Below are 19,963 nucleotides of genomic sequence, written 5' to 3'. Positions count from 1 at the left end.
TTTAAGATCTCTCCAGAGATGTTCAATCAGATTCAGGTCTGGGCCACTCAAGGACATTCACAGAGTTGTCCTGAAGCCACTCCTTTGATATCTTGGCTTTGTGCTTAGGGTCATTGTCCTGCTGAAAGATGAACCGTCGCCCCAGTGTGAGGTCAACAGCGCTCTGGAGTAGGTTTTCATCCAGGATGTCTCTGTACATTGCTGCAGTCATCTTTCTCTTTATCCTGACTAGTCTCCCAGTTCCTGCTGCTGAAAAACATCCCCACAGCATGATGCTGCCACCACCATGTTTCACTGTAGGGATGGTGCCAAGTTTCCTCCAAATGTGACGCCTGGCATTCACACCAAAGAGTTCAATCTTTGTCTTATCAGACCAGAGAATTTTCTCTCTCATGGTCTGAGAGTCCTTCAGGTGCCTTTTGGCAAACTCCAGGCAGGCTGCCATGTGCCTTTTACTAAGGAGTGGCTTCCGTCTGGCCACTCTACCATACAGGCCTGATTGGTGGATTGCTGCAGAGATGGTTGTCCTTCTGGAAGGTTCTCCTCTCTCCACAGAGGACCTTTGGAGCTCTGACAGAGTGACCATCGGGTTCTTGGTCACCTCCCTGACTAAGGCCCTTCTCCCCCGATCGCTCAGTTTAGATGGCCAGCCAGCTCTAGGAAGAGTCCTGGTGGTTTCGAACTTCTTCCACTTATGGATGATGGAGGCCACTGTGCTCACCGGGACCTTCAAAGCAGCAGAAATTTTTCTGTAACCTTCCCCAGATTTGTGCCTCGAGACAATCCTGCCTCGCAGGTCTACAGACAATTCCTTTGACTTCATGCTTGGTTTGTGCTCTGACATGAACTGTCAACCGTGGGACCTTATATAGACAGGTGTGTGCCTTTCCAAATCCTGTCCAATCAACTGAATTTACCACAGGTGGACTCCAATTAAGCTGCAGAAACATCTCAAGGATGATCAGGGGAAACAGGATGCACCTGAGCTCAATTTTGAGCTTCATGGCAAAGGCTGTGAATACTTCAGTACATGTGGTTTCTCAATTTTTTTATTTTTAATAAATTTGCAAAAACCTCAAGTAAACTTTTTTCACGTTGTCATTATGGGGTGTTGTGTGTAGAATTCTGAGGAAAGAAATGAATTTAATCCATTTTGGAATAAGGCTGTAACATAACAAAATGTGGAAAAAGTGATGCGCTGTGAATACTTTCCGGATGCACTGTGTATATGTGTGTATATATATATATATATATATATATATATATATATATATATATATATATAATAAATGTGGCCCTTGTTATTTGTCTCTTTATGACTATAAAAATACCCCTTCTTCTTGGGTCCCAGTATGGTACCAAATTTCTAAATTTCTAAGTAGTGCCATCCCCCATACGACAGGTGGCAGTGGTCCTCCCAAGGCATCCCAGTTTGGACTCCTGCAGGGGTACATGGGAGTTGGAGTCCAGATGTGGAGCCCTGAGTGCCACTAGAGGGTGCCGTCGATGAAGGACCTCCCCAATTTCCACATGATCCAGAAGTGTTTCCAAGAGGACACACTATGGTACCAGAAGTACTCCCAGGTCCATCTTACAAGGAGCCACCTCCTCATCGGGATGAATCAGAGTCAGGATGGTGTGGGCAGCCCTCAAAAGCAGGACCAGAAAGAGAGAAAGAAGACACACTTGATTGTAATTGTAATTGTGGGTGGATGTTTTTGCACATTTGGTGATTCATACTAGTGTAATAAAATCCTTTATTTGAATCTGGGAATGCGTGAAGTGATATCATGTCTGAGGTTTGGGGCTCAGTGGCATCCTCTTGTGGTCAAGTCACACCATCTACATTTTGATTGCTTCAAGAGGAAGCCAAAAAGGATAGCAGTCTAATAGAAAGTGTGAAGCCCAGGGGTGTGTATAGCCGCCCTAACCCCAACAAAGACAGGCAGGACACCAATTGCCACACAGCACACGGTTTATTTACAGTTGGGGAGCGCTTTTCTCTGCTCCCCACAGCATAGTAAACAGAGAACACAGTCCCTTCTCTGTCCAGCCAGTCCTTCTGCCTCCACTCCTCCTTCACGAGCTTCCTCCACTTCCTCCAGATTCAGACCATTGAGTGCTGACTGGCTCTTTTTATAGGGCAACCAGAAGGAGTCCAGGTGCCCAACAAGTTTCTTCCGGCCCAAATAGGGCCCCGCAAATGTACAGGTATCCCCTGGTGGTGGCCATGGGTCCCAACAGGGTTGAGCTTCCATGCTCATAACCCATGTCCCCGCTGGAAGTCAGGGCAGCTGCCCTCTGTCGGTCCAGGGGAGAAACAGTCCATGGTCGGGGCATCCCAGCTGGGTAAGGGCCCTGGCCGTCTGCCATAAAGAAAATACACACATGCATAAACCACAATATTTTAGACTAGATTATTTTAGAGCTGTCAATTAATTTAAATGAAGTTTTTGTGTGTTTGCCGAAAATTAATGTACACATAAGAAAAACCCATACACACACGGGATTAACATGCAGACTGCAGACATTGACCACACTGGAAATTTCACCCAGATCCTTAGAATTATGAGGCAATAGTGCAAATCATTCAGTCATCATTTAAACTCCTTCCAAATAAGATGTGTAGACTTTAAAAATAAGCTTATAAAAATATACATGTTCCACAAGAATTAAAACTATTTCCTAAATACTGGCTAAGTAATTTTCATTCAGTTGCTGGTACAATGCAAGTGTTCCACAAAATGTGCAGCACAAAGTGAAGGTATATGGATCATAATTTTAAAGCCAATTTTCCTATACCTGAAACTTGCTTAAATGTAATAAAATTACTTGTACTATAGTAATAACACAGTAGCATCTACAAAGTCGGTGTTGAAAAAGTTTTCTTGTTTGTATGGTATTGTAGGTATGATTGTGAGGTAGGAGCAGATTAAACACACAGATTACTAGAAGGCAGCAGTGAGTAGGTGTTCTGCTGCCACACATTTTACATTATATCTGAATTAAATGATAAAGCACAGTGAAACCTACAGTGCCCTCTGTAATGTTTGAAGGAAACCCCTATCCTTCTGCAGTTTAAAAATTACAAATCTAATAATTCAGATGTGATTAAGGTGCACATTGCACATTGAAGGTTATTTGCATACATTTTGGTCACACCATGTAGAACTTACAACACCTTTACTACATGGTCCCATTTCAGGACACCATAATCTTTGGGACAAAGCAATGAAAGGTTTATTAAAGCAGTCATATTTAGTATTTTGTTGCATATCCCTTACATGCAATGACTGCAACTCACTGACATTACCAGGTGCTGAGTCACTTCTCTGGTGATGTTCTACCAAGCCTCTAATGTAGCCATCTTCAACCTCTGCTTGTTTCCTGCACTTGTTCCCTTAGGTTTTCTTTTCAGCATATGAAAGGCATGTTCAATTGGATTTAAATCGGGTGAGTGGCTTAGCCATTCAAGAATTTTCCATCTTTTAGCTTTCAAAACCTGCAGTGTTGCATTAGCAGAATGTTTTGGATCATTATCTTGTTGTAAGATGAAGTGCTTTCCAGTGAATTTGTCGGCATTTACTGGAACTTGAGCAGATGCTTCTATACATCTCAAAATTCATTGAGCAGCTGTGAAATCAGTGTGCCAGTACCTGTGGCAGCCATACATGCCCAAGTTATAACAACACCTCCACCACCATGTTTAACAGATGAGGTGATGTACTTTGAATCTTCAGCAGTTCCTGTTTGTCATCACATTTTGCTTTTGCCATCACTCTGAAGCAGGTTCGTCTTTGTCTAGTCTGTTGACAAGACCTTTTTCTAGAATTCTGCAGGCTCTTTTAAGAACTTTTTCGGAAACTGTCATCTGGCCATCCTGGTTTGCATCTTGTACTATGGCGTCATGAAGTCTTGTGGGATAGTAGTCTCTGACACACACACATCTGCCTTTTGCCTCCTCTGATCTGCTGGACAGGTGCTTGGGGCTTTTTCTTTATCATAGTGAGGATTCTTATCTCATCAGCGGTGGAAGCTTCCTTGGCCTACCAGTCCCTTTGCGATGACTGACCTCAACAGAGCGTTCTTTCTTCTTAATTACATTCCAGACAGTTGATTTAGGTAATCCCAAAGTTTTACAGATGTATATAAAGGCTTTGTTCTTGTTTTCAGCATCATAATGGCTTTCTTTCACTTTTATTGGCATATGAATTGTTTGATTTGTAATTTTAAACTGTGGAGGATTGTTGTAAAAATCAAGGTAAAAGAAAAATGTGTCTTTGTCCCAAAATTATTGAAGGCAACTGTAGCTAAAGAATTATTTTAAACATTCTATATATTGTGACTCTTCAATTTCACCCGGGGGGGGGGGGGGGGCTTAAACGTTAACATTATTCAAAGTTATTGTCTGTTTTTACCTGCATTTTTATTACTCTTTAATTTAATATTGTTTTTTTTGTATCAGTATGCTGCTGCTAGAGTATGTGAATTTCCCCTTGGGATTAATAAAGTATCTATCTATCTATTGTGACATTAAGCTATTTATTAATCCTACTGATGGGATTATTATTCATCTCTTCTAAGATTACTGCAGAACTAAGTCTGAGTGTGATACAAAAATAACTAACCGCAACTTGTCTCGCTTTTGTACCCTATTGTTGTTCGCATTTTCACATGCTGTATTTCTCAGTTTTGATAAATAGCTGTATCTGTTATGTTATTTGTTTGATTGAGTAGCATACTATTGTAATGTTCCTCTCGAAAATAAAATTTAAAAACACACCTCTTTCGGTTGTTAGCACAGTCCAAAAGTCCATTGTGAGTAGAGATTTCACAATGCCAGAATTTTTTATTCAATACTAGTACCAGTAAATGTTTACAATGCTTAATACCGTTCAATATTGTGCTCCTTTCTATATTATACTATACAAGTATGTAAATATTCATAACAATCTTTAACTATAGTGGTAAATCCATCAAGTAGTTAACCAACTATAACTTAAATAAACTACTATTGGTAATCATAAATATCAAAACATAAGGCAGGGCTTCCCCATAGTGTAACAACAAATGGAGAGTTTACAGTCTTGAGAGGATTTTAGCATAGGGCTTATAAAGAATGACATCATGAACTACCAGACTGATCTTAACATGTGCACATTTTACATTTATTCTGACTTTTTCTCTCCAGTAAAAGTACTACTTATATCATTACAAAAATAAACATTCAAACATTATTTATCATCATGCAGCGGTGCACTTAAAAGTAGACCTTTAAATTGTAATTTCTTTGATGCCAAGTTTAAAACAGTTTGTCATGTTTAATTTTGTTTTGTAACTTTTGACATTTAGAATGTTCTACTGTAGTCAGTTGGGGTGGAAGTTTTGAGTTTGTCTACCACCACTGATGCCGCTTGGTGTGTTCATTCCCGACATCGGGACTAAAGCAATAAAGCATAATTTGAATACTTGCTGACTTGAATGCACAGCACAACACAACAATATTATGAAAAGTATTGTATAACAATAAAGAATGCGTATTAAGGTGTACGTTGTTTATTTACTTAATAAATAAAAAAAACACAAAAAAAAAAAAAAACATTTCCCCTACCAGTCTCATATAAAGCAACAGCTATTTGCATCTAATTTTGTTCACTCACATCTGCTGTGTGGGTTTCATATTTCATTGCTCCTATATTTTCATAAAATCAAGCTCATCATGGCTCTTAAATGTCAAAAGCTTAAAAAGAGGTGCGACGAACAGTGTGGCAGGTCGGATTGTCCAACATAGACCTGGCAAATAAAAGTTGGAAGCCTGTGCAGTATAAAGACTCGCAAGGACAGCAATCCCTTTTGGAGTAAATGAAGATGAGTAGCGTCTGATCAAGGCTAACACCGGGAGCTTTCTTAAAGGGTCAACAAACAGTCCTTTCAAGGACCATTAAACAGCTGATTATGTCGGGGTGTAAGTCCACTGTTCATTGTCTTCATCTTCAAGGGTGATCGCGATCCTGACAAGTCTTTACATCACACCAGCCGCCACCTTTTTTATGCAGGTCAGAGTCAGAAATTCACCTGCTATGCAATTTTAATTTTCAACTTTACTTCATAAGCTATACAGTATTAAAATTAATGTTTTTGTTAAATAAGTATGTAATATTTTAATTATATTGATTACGTGACCCTGTGTTCGGATTCAGCGGGTTGGAAAATGGATGGACATTTAATAACACTTGCAAATGTATTTATGATTTGGCCAACAATAGATAAACTATTTACAAATTGGAATTTCAATTAAACAAAAAGGCTATAGCCTAAACGTAGTTCTTGGCAACCGAAATACATATCTATGTTAGCTAAGGTTTCATACGTCTCTTCTTTTCTTATCTAGACTATTTCTTGGCAAGGAAAAGTGATTGGGACATGTTGAAAAAGGTGAAGGTGATCTTGGAAAGGCCGTAAATCACAAAGCCTCTTGGTTGTATGAAATCTTTTAGTCAGAGGTATGAAGAAAAGTAATTAGAATTAAACACTAATGCTGAAGATCTAGAATTTAAAAGCATAGAATGTTTTTAAAAAATCTGCTCAATTGTAAGCAGCAAAAGTAAATAGGGTTTCAGATGTCTCAGGTGTGAATTGCAAGTAGAAAGTAATAAAGACTATCAGACTGAAAAATATGCAGCTGAACAAACAGACCTGCGAGACAAACTGAAACATGATAGTAGAATGCAGAGGATGAGATAGCAATTGAGAAAAAGAAAACTAAGATCTACACAGTGATCCCTCGCTATATCGCGCTTCGACTTTCGCAGCTTCACTCCATCGCGGATTTTAAATATAAGCATATCTAAATATATATCACGGATTTTTTGCTGGTTCGCGGATTTCTGCGGACAATGGGTCTTTCAATTTCTGGTACATACTTCCTCAGTTGGTTTGCCCAGTTGATTTCATACAAGGGACGCTATTGGCAGATGGCTGAGAAGCTACCCAACCAGAGCACGTATTACGTATTAAATAAAACTCCTCAATGATATAAGATATGCTTCCCATGAGGTGCTTCGCATACTTGAAAGATCAAACAGCACGTATTGATTTTTGATTGTTTACTTTTCTCTCTCTCTTGCTCTGACATTCTCTGCTCCTGACGGAGGGGGTGTGAGCAGGGGGACTGTTCGCACCCCTAGACAATACGGACGCTCATCTAAAAATGCTGAAAGATTATCTTCACATTGCTCCCTTCCTTGCAGCTGCTTTGTCAAGCGACATGCTTCCCGCACGGTGCTTCGCTTACTTAAAAGCTCGAAACGGCACGTATTGATTTTTGATTGTTTGCTTTTCTCCGTCTTTCTCACTCTCTCCGACATTCTCTGCTCCTGACGGAGGGGGTGTGAGCAGGGGAGCTGTTCGCACATTGGCCTGGAGGATACAGACGCTCCTCTAAAAAATGCTGAAAGACTACCTTCACGTTTCTCCCTTCCTTGCAGCTGCTTTGTCTGGCGGTGCTTCGCATACTTAAAAGCCAAACAGCCCTATTGATTTTTGATTGTTTGCTTTTCTCTCTCTCTGACATTCTCTGCTCCTGACGCGCACTCCTTTGAAGAGGAAGATATGTTTGCATTCTTTTGTGAGATGAACTGTCATCTCTGTCTTGTCATCTAGCACAGTTTAAACTTTTGACTAAAGGGTGTTATTTCATATCTAGAGGGCTCTAATAATGTTAAAAAACGTATTTAGAAGGCAGTAAACAGGATTTATATGCTCTAACTGCGAAAATATTCGATTTATAAATAAAGAATCCTACTTCGCGGAAATTCATTTTTCGCGGTTGAGTCTGGAACGGATTAACCATGATAAACGAGGGTTTACCGTATTACTAAACGAAGGTTATATATATGCACGGATGCCAGACGCACCGAAGGCGCATGCGCACTGCGCCTCAGCGCCCCAGAGTCAAACCCAGAGGGTTCCCAGAGTCAGTAGGTGGCACCCAAACAACACAACACAACCTGTAAACTAAACTTCAGGTCACGATATAACCGCCGCCCGAATGCGAACGCGCACACCACCGCATATACAACCTTCGTTTAGTAAAGTGTGTACATATGCAAGGATTGCAGAGGCCAGAAGCACCGACAGCGCACGCGCACTGCGCCTCAGCGCCCCAGAGTCAAACCCAGCGGCTTCCCAAAGTCAGTAGCTGGGGCCCAAACAACACAACACAACCTGTAAACTAAACTTCACGTCACAATACAACCGCCGCCCGAACACGAACACCACCACATATACAACCTTTGTTTGGTGATGTTTGTATATATACACAAGGAAGAAGCACCGAAAGCGCACCCGCACTGAGCCTCAGCACCCCAGAGTCAAACCCAGCGGCATCCCAGAGTCAGTAGCTGGGGCCCAAACAACACAACATGACCTGTAAACAAAACTTGAGGTAAAGCGTGCACACCAGGTTGTATATATGCACAGATGCCAGAGGCAACAAGCAAGCCGCACACAGTACAACCGCCGCCCAAATGCGACTGCGCACACCACCGCATATACCACCTTCGTTTAGTAATGTAGCCCTCCAAGCCTGGATCCACCGCCATGGTCACTTCAGCACACAAATCCGCCGTCGTCAGCAAACGACTTCTAGCTAACAACCCAGCCATAGAGAGAAAAAAAAAAAAAAAAACGAAACCGCATGGATAAAAACAATGAACGCAGGTGCCTACAACGCACTTCTCAAACACCAGGACCAGATGAGTCATGGCTCCAAAAAGAAACCGCTTTAGTACAAATATATTTATTTAATTAAATGAACTTTCCCAGGACGTACCCACCCTCCATGATTTTTCTTCCCTCCAAATATCGGAGGAAACACAAAGTGATTGCCATTCTTGGATTTGCGATTCTTTCGAGAATCGCGGGTTTGCTGGTTTGGACAGAAAACAAGGGCAGAAGGGTCAGGACACCACAGTGACCTTACCCAAAGAAAATAACATTTCTAAGCAATGATTCTGATGAAGCCACTTTTTAGCATAACACATCCAATGCATTAATAAGTTCCCAAAAGTGTTCTTTTCAACCCTCGTCAAAATTACCCAAATGAACACCCTTTAAACGGTTACGGCTACAGGCTCCTTAATGACTAACCTCCTGAACTTCACTTCTCTTTGATTCTAAATGTGGATGAAGTTCAAGGACAGCAGATATGTAAATCTTTTGTTCTTTTTAATTTATCCAAACTCAATTAAATAGGATAATTTCTTACAATTATATCAACTAGGTTTCTAAGAATTTATCCAAGATAGCAGAACTTACCATTGAAACAAGCTCCAGTTGTTCAAAATATCTCCGTTCTGTTTCAATAAGTTCCTTGGTTGTTCTAATACGCTTCTTTTCCCACTTTGCCCTCTGTTCTTCCACAATGTTAACATCTGCATACTGCTTTGGATAAACACTCATGGCTGGTGGAATTGGCTGTTTCTTCTTCAAATAGCTAAAAGCAAACATTGAACAGTTAAAACAATAAATAAAAAAAAAACAACTTGGAAAGCAAATTTGTAACAGTACCAGAAAGGAGGTTTACAAGTGGTAGGCCCTGTTACTTAACAATGGCCTAGTCTTTCATTTAAATCTTGGCATGGGCACTGCCTGCAAGTAGTCTGCACATTTTTCCTGTACAAATTTGACCAGGTTGTGTTTAATATCCATAAAAGAACATATATACACACTATATATATATATATATATATATATATGGTTGAAATAGTTTACTGTCAAATAATGCAAAGAGTACGCGACACGTGTTTCGCCCTACTTCTGGGCTCATCAGGCGTACACACTCTACTGCACTCCCTCTCGGGAATCGAACCATACATTCAGATTGTGATTCAGACTACGAATGCCGTGAATGTAATTACCCCGATCTACATTTTGTCAAATAAACGAACTACACGCCGTGGCGCAACGTTAGGGGCTTCGCCTCTAGCGCTGACGTCCGAGGTTCGATTCCCAAGAGGGAGTGCAGTAGAGTGTGTATATTACATTTATATGTGTGTATATACACATATGTACATGTGCCTTCTCAATTTTTTTTATTTTTAATAAATTTGCAAAAATCTCAAGTAAACTTTTTTCATGTTGTCATTATGGGGTGTTGTGTGTAGAATTCTGAGGAAAAAAATGAATTTAATCCATTTTGGAATAAGGCTGTAACATAACAAAATGTGGAAAAAGTGATGCGCTGTGAATACTTTCCGGATGCACTATATTATTTATATATTATACACACACACACATATACATACAGTACTGTGCAAAAGTTTTAGGCAGGTGTGAAAAAATGCTGTAAACAAAATGCTTTCAGAAATATAAATAATGATTGTTTATTGTTATCAGTTTACAAAATGCAAAGTGAGCGAACAAATTAAAAATCTAAATCAAATCAATATTTGGTGTTATTACCTTTTGCCTTCAAACCAGCATCAATTCTTATAGATACACTTGCACAAAGTCAGGGATTTTGTAGTATTATAGTCAGGTGTATGATCAACCAATTATACCAAACAGGTGGTAATGATCATCAATGTCACTCGTAGGTTGAAACACAGTCATTAACTGAAACAGAAACAGCTGTGTAGGAGGCTAAAAAACTGGGTGAGGAACAGCCAAACTCTGCTACCAAGGTGAGGTTGTGGAAGACAGTTTCATGTCATGGAAAGATTGAGCACAGCAACAAGACACAAGGTAGTTATACTGCATCAGCAAGGTCTCCCCCAGACAAAGATTTCAAAGCAGACTGGGGTTTCAAGATGTGCTGTTCAAGTTCTTTTGAAGAAGCACAAAGAAACGGGCAACGTTGAGGATCGTAGACGGAGTGGTCGGCCAAGGAAACTTAGTGCTGCAGATAAAAGACACATCAAGCTTATTACCCTTCGAAATCGGAAGAGGTCCAGCAGTGCCATCAGCTCGGAACTGGCAGAAACCAGTGGGACCCAGGTACACCCATCTACTGTCCGGAGAAGTCTGGCCAGAAGTGGTCTTCATGGAAGAGTTGCAGCCAAAAAGCCATACCTCTGACGTGGAAACAAGGCCAAGCGACTCAAATATGCATGAAAGCATAGGAACTGGGGTGCAGAAAAATGGCAGCAGGTGCTCTGGACTGATATTTTAAATTTTGACTCATTTGGCTGTAGCAGAAGGCAGTTTGTTCATCGAAGGGCCGGAGAGCGGTACAATAATGAGTGTCTGCAGGCAACAGTGAAGCATGGTGGAGGTTCCTTGAACGTTTGGGGCTGCATTTCTGCAAATGGAGTTGGAGATCTAGTCAGGATTAATGGTGTTCTCAATGCTAAGAAATACAGGCAGATACTTATCCATCATGTAACACCATCAGGGAGGCGTATGATTGGCCCCAAATTTATTCTGCAGCAGCACAACAACCCCAAAAATACAGCCAAAGTCATTAAGAACTATCTTCAGCGTAAAGAAGAACAAGAAGCCCTGGAAGTGATGGCATGGCCCCCACAGAGCCCTGATCTCAACATCATCAAGTGTGTCTGGGATTACATGAAGAGACAGAAGGATGTGAGGAAGCCTACATCCACAGAAGATCTGTGGTTAGTTCTCCAAGATGTTTGGAACAACCTACCAGCCGAGTTCCTTCAAAAACTGTGTGCAAGTGTACCTAGAAGAATTGATGCTGTTTTGAAGGCAAAGGGTGGTCACACCAAATATTGATTTGATTTAGATTTCTCTTTTGTTCATTCACTGCATTTTGTTGACTGATGAAAATAAATGACTATCACTTCCATTTTTGAAAGCATTCTTTGTTTACATCATTTTTTCACACCTGCCTAAAACTTTTGCACAGTACTATATTTTACACATACATATATATTGTGGCACGCGGCTGGGGGTGGTACCCAGCCAGGACGCCCAAGAGGACCGGAGGAGGGCTTATGCCTCCTCCAGACCACGAGGGGGCGACTGCCCTGGTGGCTTTGGGGACCAGCCAACCCTGCTTTGAAGCTCAACCCTATAGGGGCCCGTGGTCACCGCAAAGAGGCGCCCCGATGCCTTTGGAGCCCTGGCCCTCAGCACTTCCGCCACACCCGGAAGTGCTGGGGGGAAGAAGACCAGACACACCCGGAGTGCTTCCAGGTACGCAGCCGGCACTTCCGCCACACTGGGGAGTGCCGGCGGAAGATTTTCGGGAGGCACCTGGAGCACAACCGGGTGGCTATAAAAGGGGCTGCCTCCCTCCATTCGATGACTGGAGTCGGGAGTGTAGCAGGACAGAGCTCGGAGGAGAGGAGAGGAGTGGAGGCGGACCTGAAGAGAGGCAGAGTGAGAGAGGCCTGGACTTTGAGGGAGTTTTAGGGTTGTGTGTGCACTTATTATTGTAAATATTAGTTGTATAATAAACGTGTGGTGGTGCTTAAAACATGTCTGCCTGTCTGTGTCCGGGGCTCGTTCCACAATATATATACTGTATACAGTAATCCCTCCTCCATCGCGGGGGTTGCGTTCCAGAGCCACCCGCAAAATAAGAAAATCCGCGAAGTAGAAACCATATGTTTATATGGTTATTTTTATATTGTCATGCTTGGGTCACAGATTTGCGCAGAAACACAGGAGGTTGTAGAGAGACAGGAACGTTATTCAAACACTGCAAACAAACATTTGTCTCTTTTTCAAAAGTTTAAACTGTGCTCCATGACAAGACAGAGATGACAGTTCTGTCTCACAATTAAAAGAATGCAAACATATCTTCCTCTTCAAAGGAAACAGAGAGGAAAGCAAACAAATCAATAGGGCTGTTTTTCTTTTAAGTATGCGAAGCACCGCCAGTACAAAGCTGTTGAAGGCGGCAGCTCACACCCCCTCCGTCAGGAGCAGAGAGAGAGAGAGAGAGAAAAACAAACAGTGAAAAATCAATACGTGCCCTTTGAGCTTTTAAGTATGTGAAGCACCGTGCAGCATGTCGCTTCAGGAAGCAGCTGCACACAGAAGGTAGCAACATGAAGATAATCTTTCAGCATTTTTAGACGAGCGTCCGTATCATCTAGGTGTGCGAACAGCCCCCCTGCTCACACCCCCTACGTCAGGATCTGAGAAAGTCAGCGCAAGAGAGAGAGAGAGAGAGAAAGTAAGTTGGGTAGCTTCTCAGCCATCTGCCAATAGCGTCCCTTGTATGAAATCAACTGGGCAAACCAACTGAGGAAGCATGTACCAGAAATTAAAAGACCCATTGTCCTCAGAAATCCGCGAACCAGCAAAAAAATCCGCGATATATATTTAAATATGCTTACATATAAAATCCGCGATAGAGTGAAGCCGCGAAAGGCGAAGCGCGATATAGCGAGGGATCACTGTATATATATATATTTATTAATTAGTGGAAGATCAGCCTCGACACAGACAGGCAGACACCAATGTTCAAACCCACCACACATTTATTTACAATTATTTACAGTAATCAGTCCCGCACACATCCCAGTGCCCCTGCACCAAACACCCTACAGTCCGGGCCTCTTAAAAGTCCTGTCCCCCTTCACTGCCTCCACTCCTCTCCTCCGAGCTTCGTCCACTTCCACCCAACTCCAGCTACCAACTGGAGGGAGGCGGCCCCTTTTATTCCCACCTGGATGTGCTCCAGGTGCCTCCTGATGAGCTTCCTGCGGCACCTCTGGGTGTGGTGGAAGTGCTGTCGTCCAGGGCTCCACAATCTTCTGGGCACCCCCTGGCGGTGGCCACGGGCCCCTATAAGGTTGAGCTGCCGTGCTCAATTCCTGTGGCCCCCACACAAACCAGGGTGGATGCCCTCTTGTGGTCCGGGGGAGGCATAGTCCCTCTCCCGGTCCTTCTTGGCGTCCCAGCTGGGCACAGCCCCAAGCCACCCACCACAATATATATATTTATATTATGGGGTGCCAAACAGGAAAATATAATGATTTTCTGAATATGTTAAGTCAAAACTTGAATATATACAGTCAGACTCTGAATATATAAAGCCATTCCTGAATATATAATGTCGTTCCTGAATATACAGTATAAAGTCAGTGTCAGAATATATAAAGTCAAAACTTGAATATATAAAAAGTCAGTGTTAGAATATATAAAGTCATTCCTGATTATATATAATGTCAAAGCCTGATTATATAAAGTCAGCATTGGAATATATAAAGTCAGCGTCTGAATATATAAAATCATTCCAGAATAAATAAATTTAGGACAATTCACAAATAAAATGGTCTAGTTCCATTAAATATTCTCTCATTTCCGTGCTTGTCATTTTACTCATACTCGTGAAAGGTAAACTTTGAAAGAAGCCAATCAGAGTCGATCAGGCTTGTGAGGTTCGTTCAAAAATGAATAAATATAGTGTTCAAAATGCTGGGCACATACATCATTTTGAATATATTAACTGTACATTGTTGTATTTTATATGTATTTTTTTCTGAATAAGTTTTTGTTAACGTATTTATCCTCGAATAGTGTGAGGTCCTTTTATTCTACTCCTGGGAGTGGTCCAGGTGGCCCATTAGTATTACCTGGAATTACTCCCAGGTGTGGTGAAAGTCCATTATAGGGCTGCAGGCCCTCCTCCCCCCCAACCAAACTCCAAGTCCCAGCATGCCCTGTGAGAATACATGGTGCCGCAGCCGCTCAGGAGGGCTGCCCTCTAGAGTCCAATGGGAGGCAGTGCCCTGGTCCTTCCATCCTCAGACATGCAGATCCATGGTGTAAAGAGCTCCAACATTACTTCTGCTTCCTCCATTCTGGGCCCATACTTCCCATCAGGGCCAACAAAAATAGTATGCCACCATCAGAATATCCCAATTGGAAGACCTGCATCTGAAAAGATGTCACCTTACAGTGCTGGCTGTTATTGTGCTTTGTGACAAATTGCCAACAATTATATTGGGTTTCCCCATCCAGTGTCCCAACCCTTTATCATGATTTTGACTTTAAATTCCAAAACTACCTATGATAAGCCAAATAGAGAGGAAAAAGAACAATCAGGAGTGCTCTCCCCTAGCCTCTCTCATATACTCAGATATGGGGATGGGCATATGAGGAATAAACAGCAAGACAATTTTTATATTATGTACATTAAGTACCATCAATAATAATTTTAATACATTTTATTTATATAGCGCCTTTCCCATGAGTTCCCAAGTTGACCTAAATGAAAGTGTTCTCAAGTTATCGTATTTTTACACACACACAATTTCAAAAATGGTATTTTCGAACTCTGGGAGGTCTATAACGTTGAGATTCATCAAAATCTCAAAACTGAATTTTTAGAGGATTCTAATACTTTTCCCTATACTCTAAACTTGGATTTGTTTGGTCAGGTGAGTTAAACCTCATCACCATGACATACAGGTATCAATCTAAAATCCTGTACCTGGGACTATATTTGTGAATTTTTTAATATTTGCATCTTCCTAAAACAACCACCCTCAATCCTTCTTGTCTATTCATGTTTATATCACTAAGATTTCAGGGAAAGAGTAAAAGAAACTAAGCAAAAAACTTAATGCTTTGAGAAAGTTAGAAGCTATAATAGTTATTTTTTCATACTCTCTATAGCACAAGGACACTGAAGCTGAACAACTAATGTATGTATTTAATGGGAGTAGCAACAAGACAGACAGACACATATAGACCATGACAGCTATGTGGCTCAATGCATTTAAGAAGTGCTTCTGTCTGCAGAAATATCTTTGTCATTTTGACTATTGCATTACTATATGATATAAAAACGGCAAATAAAATTTAGATAAGTGGGTTATGTATACACTACATTCTGCCTTGGGTTGTCTGTATTTCAAATTAGACAGCAATGTTAATGTCCTTTAGCTACTGGTTTAGACATGCAGTCAGAAGGTTGATGCTGTGCAGTCTCATCTGTGCTTAAACTGATGTTGTTAGGCACAGTTACCGATTCAGAAGTTTTGAGTAATGAATTCATCTGGTGTGGCCTTTCATTATCAACTTTCTTAATATCAGTCCCTTTCACCTCCTTTTGACGGGGTGTGAAAAATCGTTTACAATTCATATTTTCACAAACATAGCTGCCTGTTCATTTAACCTTATGTCAACTCCTACACTTTCGTAGTAACTGAACAACAAAGATGTCAGGTTCGATTTAGTCAGATTGGAGATGCTAAACACCTGTACGCTCTGACCTTAGTTTTGGATCCAAAAGCTATAAGTGGTCTCCCTTTTCCATTAAAAATAAATTAATGTCACAGAAAAAAATCTGATTCATTGTTGTATATACTACCTTTCAAGGCAGACATCAAAAAAAACTGTCTGTGCTTCACATGTTCACTGCAGCATATGGTCATTGACTTGTACACTATCACACAGTAAACAACATGTATGTGATTTTAATCAGTCAAGCATTTTTAAGATTTACTCTTTATTTACTAGATTACCTAGCTTGTTCATTGAACACAGAATCAATAAAAACCATTAAAAAAATTTATCTTATTTTTCACTGGCTTCAACTTGGTGTTTGCTTTGAACCTGTAGTTGATGAATACATTTAATCTACCCAAATTAATTCATTATAAATCTCATGGACAACACAAACACAAGCAACAATGGACTAACCAGAAACATTCGCTTGGAAATACAGTATTAGGAAATAATTTTAATAAAACCATGAACAAAGCCATAAACATAAGTAAAAGAGAGGTCCTTGATTATGTTTACTTATAAGATGATGAGCTACACAAAATAACTGCAAAATAGTTAACATTTTAATGAAGAGAACAAATCATTAAAGTTTAGGAAAAAATATGGGTTAAGCCAAAGGTTTTTGCAACTGTCTAATAAATTCAGTTGAGTTTGTCTGAAAATGGCTACTTGAATATGCATGTGTATGCCATTCATCTTTTGAAGAAGTAGCCATTGCAGTTTAGTGTTTCTGTTAGGCTGTGTGTTACTTTAAGACTGTTCTGTTGCAACACCAGTATTTTATAGCTCTTCAAAACAAAATAAATGCGTTGAGTTTACTGTTACTTTAGACATCCTTCTTTCATCTATATTTTAGTCAAGACCGATTGAGGCGAAGTCTCCAAATGGAATTACAGAGTATCCAAGAATATCTATACTGTAGTTTCCACATAAAAAATGGTTTACATGCTTGAAAGGGAGGATGACACACCCAGTGCCTCAAGTTATGGTTTCAAAAGACAAGCTACCGTATAGTACCCCTAGAAAGAACATCTTTTGCAAACTGTAGCACTAACCTTTTACATAAACAAAGCCAGCTCATTTTAGTTATTGTTAACTACACAACCTCACGAGACTTTAAATGCTTTGGTTTTTTTTAGATATTATTTTTAATATATTTGCAATGCTCTAAATTTATATTCCGATACTATACTTTTTATAGTTGGTAAATCCTTATATTATTTCGCTTTCGATTGCCCGTGCTCGATATAAACAACGGTTGCCACAACTACGCTACTATATCCCTCCATAACAATTGAGAGAAATCCGTGTTCATGGCAGAGTTTTGGTCTTAGGTTTATCTTCAAGTCTTCAGTTCTTCTTATCGACTGTGGTATTTGACTGTTTATTCGGTGCATACTTTGCTACTGACCGAAACGGCATTACCACACTACCATTTTACACCTCCTATTTCATTCACTTCAAGGTAAGCCTCCCGCCTTTGTTGCTCACCGAAACTGCATTATGATACTACCATTTTACACCTCCTTTTTCCTTCACTTCAACGTAAGCCTACCGATAAAATGAAAAGGTAAAATGCAGCTTTGCTGCGACCAACACAAACGGTCTCGTAGGCCTACTTACTCACACCAGCGCACAAAAGTAGAGACATCCACATCACACCATATCAACCAGCACCGGCAAGATGCCACAACAGAGACAACGTACGACAAACCACAGAGTGACATTATCCGAAGATCAGCGGCAGCAAGTTTTGCACCTAAGCAGTGAACGAAAAACGAATTACACACACAGCCTTTCTGAACAGCAACGGAAAACTCCCAGACAAAACAAGGAATATTATGACGTGAAAACTACAGGGATTCCATAACACTGACAACTCAAAACAAGATATTCCCATTATATTACGGCGTTGGCGATTCCTCGTCCGTTTAGCATTGTATGACTATCACCAGGTCACAACGACAAACGTTTAATAATGTCGGAGATTATTTGCCAGGCTCGGTTTTTACCCATGGCCAGTTGTACACATTTTCCAGAGTTACATCGAAACCCCGGTTAAACGTTCAGGTACTTGCGGGTTACATACAGGGGAATATTTTTGCTAACAATAACGTTTATGCAACAAATTGCGTTTTCCGACAATTATTATAGATGTCGGTACAGTATACTACATTACCTGACGGCCACACTTCACACATACCGACTTACATGTGCCCTGCATTTCCCTTCTTATCCAATATGTCCTGTTAACCTGTTCATGTTACAACAGCATGACTATTTACAATACAAAGTGTAAGTGACTATAACAACAACCCATACTAATCATGTTGCTATTCTAATATTGAGTCCTCTCACAAGTGACTTGTTAAAATAACCTTTCTTACTATAACATCTGATGTTCATCTCTCCCTCATCATCATCATCATTTTATGAACGTTTTTATTCTTGAGAAATTTTCGCAAGTACGATTTGCTAGTAATTGTTTTAAGACGAATATTCTTGCCCATAAACTTTTGAACTTAAAAACATCTCGTAAATGTAACAATTTGCGTACAGGGTTGTACTAAAAAAAAAAAAAAAAAGTACTTACCTAAAACAGGACTGCGTATTTGAGGTAAAGCATTCATTAACCTGCTGTTTAACGTTGATGCCACAACGCCAATTTAGTTCATCCTATTGTAATATATGAATTCAGCATCGAAGAAAATAATAATCCGATAACTGAAGCTAAAGACAATTAAACTATTAACGCGTCTAAATAAAAAGTTGCACAGACTCTTACCTAAGTTTTAACTAACACTACTTATATTTTCAATCATAATTTTTTTACTAACCTTATTTACGTATTACAATTTAAGATGCAGTCAAAGTTCTTCTTCCTGGGAGGAGATGAGATGAAACAGACTTGTTTTGAATTCCCCGGGCAGGGAGTTCCGCCCGTCGCACATACGGGTACTTCTGAGACACACGCCTCTAGGAACGTTTTACGCATGCGTTTGAGAGAGAGAGAGAGAGAGAGAGACAGACAAACGCACACATTGCTTCTTTCGGGTTTGGGGTGGAGTTTCTGAAGTTAAGTCTGCTTTTGAAGACCAATAGACTAGTCATTTATTAAATGAATAGCATTTATTGTTTTGAATGATAAAGCCGTTGAGGTTAGAAAAAAAAACACAAAACGAAATACAAACCGTAAGTAAAAGGTACATAAGCGGAGATATATTTGACTGAAACAAGAGTTGTAACAGAGGCGTGAGGCATTTGCAGGTATAATGTCCAAAACAAACAGGAAGAGAGATAACTAAGACTAGGAAACCCCACATACTTAATAACTGGCCTGGTCAAGGAGTGGGAAGAATGGACTGACTTGTCTGTGTTAAGGAAGTACAATACAATACAATACAGTTTACAGTATTTTTGTATAGCCCAAAATCACACAGGAAGTGCCGCAATGGGCTTTAACAGGCCCTGCCTCTTGACAGCCCCCAGCCTTGACTCTCTAAGAAGACAAGGAAAAACTCCCAAAAAAACCTTGTAGGGAAAAAATGGAAGAAACCTTGGGAAAGGCAGTTCAAAGAGAGACCCCTTTCCAGGTAGGTTGGGCGTGCAGTGGGTGTCAAAAGAAGGGGGTCAATACAATACAATGCAGTACTGTACACAGAGCAGAACAATTTCTCAATATAGTAAGAAATAAAAAATATAAATTTTAGAAGTACAGAGCAGAATTTAACAGTAGATGATATATCCC

The 19,963-nt window shown here is 40.4% G+C and overlaps 1 protein-coding gene across 3 annotated transcripts in view; it reads right to left on the bottom strand.

Moving 5' to 3' along the window:
- arhgef39 (Rho guanine nucleotide exchange factor (GEF) 39) overlaps nucleotides 1-19,182 on the bottom strand; it is a 146,103-nt gene extending 126,921 nt beyond the window's left edge. For all 3 annotated transcript variants that reach the window (XM_028804965.2, XM_051935775.1, XM_028804982.2), the window contains exons 1-2: nucleotides 19,053-19,182; nucleotides 9,319-9,496 (exon numbers count right to left, since the gene is read on the bottom strand). In XM_028804965.2, coding sequence (XP_028660798.1) covers nucleotides 9,319-9,462 — 144 coding nt within the window. In that variant the 5' untranslated portion in view covers nucleotides 9,463-9,496; nucleotides 19,053-19,182. The remainder of the gene's footprint in view (nucleotides 1-9,318; nucleotides 9,497-19,052) is intronic.
- Between the last annotated feature and the right edge of the window lie 781 nt (nucleotides 19,183-19,963).

Source organism: Erpetoichthys calabaricus, chromosome 1, assembly GCF_900747795.2.
Source record: "Erpetoichthys calabaricus chromosome 1, fErpCal1.3, whole genome shotgun sequence".
Lineage (NCBI taxonomy): Eukaryota > Metazoa > Chordata > Cladistia > Polypteriformes > Polypteridae > Erpetoichthys > Erpetoichthys calabaricus.
The sequence above is the reverse complement of the archived record's forward strand: the minus strand, read 5'-3'. Positions and strand labels throughout refer to the sequence as shown.